This window comes from Pinus tabuliformis, chromosome X (genome assembly GCF_031772625.1).
Source record: "Pinus tabuliformis cultivar Carrire ecotype Pingquan chromosome X, CPIR1, whole genome shotgun sequence".
Taxonomy (NCBI): Eukaryota; Viridiplantae; Streptophyta; class Pinopsida; order Pinales; family Pinaceae; genus Pinus; species Pinus tabuliformis.
This window is the reverse complement of record NC_142308.1, coordinates 380,592,472-380,600,775: the sequence shown is the minus strand read 5'-3', so window position 1 is coordinate 380,600,775 and position 8,304 is coordinate 380,592,472. Positions and strand designations below refer to the sequence as shown.

General features: G+C 39.1%; 1 protein-coding gene across 1 annotated transcript; it reads left to right on the top strand.

Annotated features, from left to right (window-relative positions):
* LOC149140127 (glyceraldehyde-3-phosphate dehydrogenase A, chloroplastic-like) lies at window positions 1–6,573 on the top strand. The gene is made up of 4 exons (XM_089450899.1): window positions 1–380; window positions 1,190–1,434; window positions 1,638–1,795; window positions 6,034–6,573. Exons 1-4 carry the CDS (start codon window positions 1–3, stop codon window positions 6,334–6,336), a joined length of 1,086 nt encoding a protein of 361 aa, XP_089307025.1. The 3' UTR covers window positions 6,337–6,573.
* The last annotated feature ends 1,731 nt before the right edge of the window (window positions 6,574–8,304 follow it).

Here is an 8,304-nt window from a genome sequence, read left to right as displayed (position 1 = left end):
ATGTGTGTATCGGATTTTCATGGTAAACAACAAACTGATCTGGTTTTTTGTCCTCTTGCCCTTGTTCTTTCATTCCAGGTAGGATCATCTAGACAAAAAAGGGGCGTAGTGGAGGCAAGGATAAAAGTTGCAATCAATGGGTTTGGAAGGATTGGTCGCAATTTTCTGCGATGTTGGCATGGTCGAAAGGACTCCCCTTTGGATGTGGTTGTCATCAATGACACCGAAGGTGTTAAACAGGCCTCGCATTTGCTCAAATATGATTCTATTCTTGGAACCTTTGACACAGATGTGCAGGTAGCAGGAAATGATGGCATTTCTGTAGATGGAAAGGTCATCAAAGTTGTATCAGATCGGAACCCTGTAAATCTTCCATGGAAGTAAGTACATGAAACTAATCATTTGTATAGGATTATAGGTTAATGCTACATATCTGCTTACACTTAAGTATTGGATCAGATTCCTAATGTTTACAGTTGGGTTTAGCAGATATTGAAATTCTTTGGGATAATTATCGGTTCATTCAAAAATCAATAATTAGAGCATTGTGAAATTGACATGTTCAACACTTAACAGGCTCCCTTGGGTCTCAATTAGATTACTCAAATGCACTAACTTTAATCAAAATGGTCAATTCTTTATTTTCTATGTATAGTATTTTGGTTGCTTAGGTGAACTTGGCTTGAAGACCAAAAGAAATCAGAATAGAGAATGAAAGACCTGATTTAACAAAATATAAGCATGTGCATTGCAAATTTGCTAAGCCCATGCATTGCAAATTTGTTGATTAGCATATTTTAAGGGTATTGTTTAACTATTTCAAGTTTTGGAGTTTTTGGTCAAACAATTTTTTGTCAAATTGTGATCTTTTGTTATTTAAAATGTGTTTTGGCTTGCATATATGGATTCAACACCTGAAAAACCCATAGAACACTCGAATTCTGGAAATATCGCAATTCAAACTTACAATTTCAACAAATTCCTAATTAATTATGAACAAATTCCACTAAAAATATGCCCAGACAACTCCAAAACCTATAACAAATAGACTACTAGCAGAGGCAACAACAGCCACCGCCGCAAAAAAATTGTTAAATCTGTATAATACTGGGTAGCCTTCCAGGATTATTATATAGAGATAATTGATGCTTCTCAGCTCATGACGAAATGCTTCATATTGTATTTGCAGGGACTATGGGATTGATTTGGTCATAGAAGGCACTAGCGTGTTTGTTGACAGGGAAGGTGCTAGTAAGCATCTCCAGGCTGGGGCAAAGAAGGTTTTGATCACAGCTCCTGGAAAGGGATATATTCCTACATATGTTTGTGGTGTGAACGAGGAAAAATATAATCCTGCAGAAGAAATTATTAGCAATGCCTCCTGCACTACTAATTGCCTGGCTCCTTTCGTTAAAGTTCTGGACCAGAAATTTGGTGAGTGTCATCTGGTTAAATAGAACGAACAATATATTCATTGTTTCCCCTATTTCATGTTGAAATCTAACTTATCATTTTCTACTGTCGATCACCATAGTTTATCTGGATTTAAAATGGCATTGTTTAGTTCCTATTTGAGGACATTGCTTTGTTCTTGTTCAATATGCTTGCCAATGTACACCTAAATTTGTTTAGTGCAGGAATCATCAAGGGCACCATGACAACAACTCATTCATATACTGGTGATCAGAGACTTCTCGATGCTAGTCATAGAGATCTTAGGCGCACCAAAGCTGCAGCCTTGAACATTGTCCCAACATCAACAGGAGCAGCAAAGGCAGTGGCACTAGTTCTCCCTATAGAAATTCCCACATGTAGATCACCTGATAATGCAATAGAATAAAGAAAAATACTTGATCTACTTCTACAACCAATTTAGCGGAATCTTAATCGAACATGAGCAACATCAATTGAACACATATAAATGATAAGAAGGAATCAATCAAACACAACATGGAAGAAATATCCAAGGGAAAGCACCAGCCTAAAACCCCATCTCTGTATTATCATACAAGTGGAAATATAACCAGTATTACAAAAAGAATCAGCTCAAAAGCTATCCTGCTCTCTCTGCAATACCTCTGCTGCTCATAGACAGTCAAAGGCCTCTCTCCAACCTCTGGTCTGCCCTCCAAGCCTCCTATTTCTTTGCGCAATTTTGATTGGGGTCCATTGTAGCCACTTGTGTGAATTGGCCTCTTCACACACTCACTAACCTCTGATCCAACTACGCAGTCCTGAAGGAGATAAATCCTCATCATGGATGAGCTTCCTTTATAGGAAAAAATTTCATCCAACTGATAGTACATTGTCCCTTCTTTGATCTCAACTGGGTCTCTGTCTGAACTGACATGCATGAGTTATTCATGAGAGAATCTTCAGTTATCTGAAGTGCAGCAGTTATATGCAAGCATGCATTAACTAACTGAACTCACATTAATTTAAACAAACTATTTAAATCAATCTATCTGGACTTGACTCTGTTAATTGAGCCAACTAATTACAACTCAAATTAGAACTCATACTTATCTCCTTAACTACAAATTCCTCAATTAATAGAGAAACTGTTGCATGTTCTCACATAAACTTCATGTTTGATTTTTCACAACTAATTAACTCATGGAAAATTAATTTATTTATTTTCAAACAACTGTTAAGTTCAAATTCGAATTTTACTTCCTATTTTTAGTCCAAGGACTGACTAAAATAGGAATCCATCCTGAACTGCTAAAAATAGAATGCTATTTTTAGCACTTCCATTTTTCATTCCCTGTTGCCCAATCTAGCACTAGTACCCAAACTTCTATTTTTAGCAGTGCTATTTTTAGCACTTCTATTTTTAGCATTTTTGTTGCCATTTTTCGACACTCCCTCTCAACAAGAAAGGCTTCAACTCGAACCCGATCCTGTACCTTCGGAATACTCTGCATGCAACACTTCTACCAAGTGTGGTTGCTCCAGCGACTCTCGGAACAAAAAAAAACTCCCAACTGACCTCTTTGTTGGGCTAGAAACATACTCTGATGTTGAAGCTCTACCTGTTGCTGACAAGTGCTCCCTCTCTAACCTCTGAGTTGCTGCAACACTCCATGCATCTCGCACCGTTGCACACCTCTCTGTGCCATCCTGCACTGGTGCAACACTCCTGTGCCTCTCGCATCATTGCAGCCTACTAGCTCTACACAGTCCTGGGACTCCTGCACTGTAGCTCTCTCTACCGCTCCATCCGCATCTGTCTCTACCCAATCAGTCAGTCCTGCTACTCCTCATTGGGGCTCCTGTAGCAAAGTCAAATCAAAGAGGTTGGGTACCTCAAGGATCCTGCCCCTCCTCCTTGGGACGATCACTCCACATCGCCCCACCTCCTACCTAGAGGTATGGCTGCATGTGATCCCTTTGCCCACCTAGCTTGAAGTTTCCCCCTACTGGAGGTCTCTACATGAGTAGATGTCTCTACTTGATCTCCTCTCAGCTTCCCCTGTTGTGGCTGCTCCACAACCTCCTGAAGCTACTGCACCAATCGTGGCTCCTCCACAATTGTCTGAGACTTCTTCTGGTGCTGCATGTTGAGAGGTAATATACTCTCCCTCTCAACCACCAAGTCTCCATGAGTTGCCTTGCTGCTCAAGGCTTTGCATGCATCTTTAACCTCAAGAGCATACAGGTTCTTGACCCATGAACCAATCTGCGTCACTTGTCTAGTGATGATGTGTCTACGGAAAACCTTTCCCTTACTGAAGACTACATCATAGCCTCTGTCTTCTAGCATCGCGATCGACACCAAGTTTCTCTTCAGTCCTGGTACATACTTGACATTGGTCAAGGTAAGGCGAGCTCCATGCTCCCTCTGAAAAATAACCGTGCCTACACCTGAGACACTATACTTTTCATCATTACCCATTGCTATGAGTATCTGGAGATCTTTCTCCTCCAAAGTACTGAACAAACTCTTGTCGCCAGTCATGTGGAAAGAAGCTCCACTGTCAAGAAACCAACCACTTCCCACCATGGATGAAACCATGCATGCGAAGAGTGTGAAATCCAACTCGAACTGTGAAGCAAGTGCCTCACTTTCTGATCCTTCCCCGGATCCCTTCTTGGATTTCCTCTGTGGAAAATTGTAGCAAAATGGCCCACCTCATGACAACGAAAGCATCGCACTTTTGATTTGTCAACCTTCTTCCCACCATGGGAATAACTGGATTCGGAATGAGAAACCTTCTCCTTCCCGTTCTTCACCTTACTCACTAAGTCACAGTTTTCTTCATCCTCCATGGATGAAGAACCATCTCTGGTGCTTCTTCTTATCTCCTCCTGCATCAAATCTAACCAAAGTTGTTCCCAATCTGGAAGTTTCTCTCTTCCATTAACCGAGTCTTGGTAGCTATGCCAACTCTTAGGAAGACCGAGGAGTGCAAGACTCACCATGTCATCATCAGTTGTCACGATCCCTACACTTCCAAGCTCATCCCTGTATGTGGTGAGCTTGTTTAGATACGTAGAGATTGTTTTGCCCTTTTCACACTTGATCTTCTGAAGCTTGTCTTTCAGTGCCAGCTTCCTCTAATCACTGCTATTCTGATATAGATCTTTCAATGTTTTCCACATTGAAAATGGTGTCTCCTTCCCATGGAGACTCGAGACTATGTGATCTCGAACTCCCTCCAAAAGGATTCTCCTTGCTCTAGCCACACATTTCTTCCATTCATCGAACTCAGCAGCACTAGTCGGCTTGGGGACTTCTTGATCAATGAAGTCCTTTAGACCGTTATCCTCTAGTACTGCTTCCATGCGATCCTTCCAGGCTATATAATTCGAACTGCCATCAAGGGCATATTCGAGTCTCAAACCATTGAATGCCATAGGTGAAATAGAGATGTGATAAGAACTCGATTTCTATATTCAGGAATCACAAACTTCAACTTCTCCCTTCTTGTATATTGTTCTTCCTTGATCACCTGTGCTCTGATACCATGTAGAAATTCCCACCTGTAGATCACCTGATAATGCAATAGACTAAAGCAAAATACTTGATCTACTTCTACAACCAATTTAGCAGAAGCTTAATCGAACATGAGCAACATCAATTGAACACATATAACTAATAAGAAGGAATCAATCACACATAACACAGAAGAAATATCCAAGGGAAAGCACCAGCCTAAAACCCCATCTCTGTATTATCATACAAGTGGAAATATAACCAGTATTACAAAAAGAATCAGCTCAAAAGCTATCCTGCTCTCTCTGCAATACCTCTGTTGCTCATAGACAATCAAAGGCCTCTCTCCAACCTCTGGTATGCCCTCCAAGCCTCCTATTTCTTTGCGCAATTTTGATTGGGGTCCAGTGGAACCACTTGTGTGAATTGGCCTCTTCACACACTCACTAACCTCTGATCCAACTACGCAGTCCTGAAGGAGATAAATCCTCATCATGGATGAGCTTATTTTATAGGAAAAAATTTCATCCAACTGATAGTACATTGTCCCTTCTTTGATCTCAACTAAGTCTCTGTTTGAACTGACATGCATGAGTTATTCATGAGAGAATCTTCAGTTACTTAAAGTGCAGCAGTTATATGCAAGCATGCATTAACTAACTGAACTGACATTAATTTAAACAAACTGTTTAAATCAATCTAACTGGACTTGACTCTGTTAACTAAACCAACTAATTACAACTCAAATTAGAACTCATCCTTATCTCCTTAACTGATGGATAAATTCCTCAATTAATAGAGAAACTGTTGCATGTTCTCACATAGACTTCATGTTTGATTTTTCACAACTAATTAACTCATGGAGAATTAATTAATTTATTTTCAAACAGTTGTTAAGTTCAAATTCGAATTTTACTTCCTATTTTTAGTCCAGGGACTGACTAAAATAGGAATCCATCCTGAACTGCTAAAAATAGAATGTTATTTTTAGCACTTCCATTTTTCATTCCCTGTTGCCCAATCCAACACTGGTACCCAAACTGCTATTTTTAGCACTTCTATTTTTAGCATTTCTTGTTGCCATTTTTCAACACTCCCAATCTGAAAGGAAACTGAATGGAATTGCTCTAAGAGTACCAACACCCAATGTATCAGTTGTTGACTTGGTTGTTCAGGTGGAGAAGAAGACATTTGCAGAGGAGGTGAATGCATCGTTCCGAGAAAGTGCAGATAAAGAGCTTAATGGCATCCTTGCAGTGTGTGATGAGCCTCTAGTGTCAATAGATTTCAGGTGTTCAGATGTCTCCTCAATTGTGGATTCATCACTCACAATGGTGATGGGAGATGATATGGTGAAAGTGGTTGCTTGGTATGACAATGAATGGGGTTATTCATAGAGGGTTGTTGATTTGGCTGACATCGTTGCCAACAATTGGAAGTCTTAGACAATTAATTTCTCCTTGCTCAACCTAAGTTGCTACATAAAAAATATGGTTGTTTTTGTTTTCCATTATTATTTGCTATGAAATGAGCCACTTAGTCTAATCTATGTAATGTATGTTTTATGTTGTTTATTTCATGACAACATTATGAACAGTTTTTCAAATTATATTACAATTTTTTGGTTTTTGCAAGGTGCTTTGCATAATTCTTTTTCCCCTCTATTGGTAAGGGGTGCCTTATTCAACTTACTGACATCATAGTTTCAAGCTCATAGTGTGTATTTATTAAGTTTATTTTTTGAATTACATTCTGAATCATAGAAATTTTAGATCAAAAAATTATTCAAATTGTTAATTTTTTTTGAGAAATTGTGTATCATGATTGAAACCACTCATCTTGGTAAATGGTATTGGGACTTGGAGGACAAGATAACCTCCTTGCAACTCAATCCCTTGTGATGCTTCACAACCATCAATTTTCACTCAATATCCATCATTTGATAAAGTGCAAGGGAAAGTTATGTGCCAAGAGGGAAAGGATGTGGGATTGGCCTTGCTTGTCACCTTAGCCTATGAAGAGGGGATAGGTAGATGAGTGATAGAGGATGTGGGACCCTTTTCCCATTTGTAACAAAAATGGTGGGTTGTTTTCCAGGATAAGTGGGCCCCAAAAAAAGTGTACACACTATGATAAAAGGAAAATAAAATACGAGGGAAGGAAGAAAGAGGAGCAGAGAGAGAGAGAGAGAGAAGGGTGATTGAGTGATGACAGTTCAAATAAAGGTGGCCAAGGAGGTGATGTTGCAACTTCTTAGGGTGACATGTGGACCTGAGGTGCCACATCAACAACCACATCAAAAACATCCCAGATCAACAAAAGTTGCCCTATGTTAAAAAAACAAAAATAAATAAGTTTGGAGCCAAAATCTTATTTTGGCCATAATAGGAGAAAAAAACTCCAAGTTAGATGAAAATTTTGGGTTAAGTCTATAATGAGGAAAATCATAGAGGTGCCAATGAGGGCCACTAACCAATTATGCACCTGGTCCTGCTTCATATCTTTTGTTGAGCATTATCTTCTGGTCCTGCTTCATATCTCCAGTGTTACTACATGCATTGACAAATGATGTGTATGTTGGGTATCAGGTGAGATGCCATGCTAAACCACTGCTACTCATACATCATCATGTACAGTAAGGTCAACACCAATATATCTTCCTTCCTTCCGATATTTTATGATAGGAATCCCCACATCATACTTATCTTTATTAAATGATTGTGACAAAAATGGCATTGATTGTGTCTCGTTGCTTCCAAATGCTTTGATCATTGTGAAGAAAATGATCACATCATACTTATATTTATTAAATGATTGTGACAAAAATGGCATTGATTGTGTCTCACTGCTTCCAAATTCTTTGATCATTGTGAAGAAAATGATCAGGAAACCTTTGCAAGGCCCTGGTAGCATCTTCAAGTTCCTCATAGTCACAAGATGATGAACTCATTCTTGCAATGTATCTTCTCACGTAATGTTTCATGCAATGGTATCATCTATAGGGCACTCTTCACGCAAATATACACAGATCCTCCATATGACAGTTACAAAGTAGGATTCTTACAAATCTTGTGAGGAAAAAAAAGGTTTTTGCTTCAAGGCTCCCCGTTTAATACCCAACAGAATTGAGGGTACCAGTCTACAAAAAAGTAGATTCACCTCTGAAATGATGGAAAGGGTTGCTCCCTTGCAATAATTTCTCAAGTGAACATTTTGGAGATTAACTTGCCACTATGGGTGTCACTACATAAATGCAAGTTTTTTCAAAATAAAATAGGCATTCCAGTTTTTGTCTTCATAAATTAGAAAGTATTGTTGAGCATGTATTCCTTAACCTCTTCCTGGTCTGCAGTGTAAATCTTGTT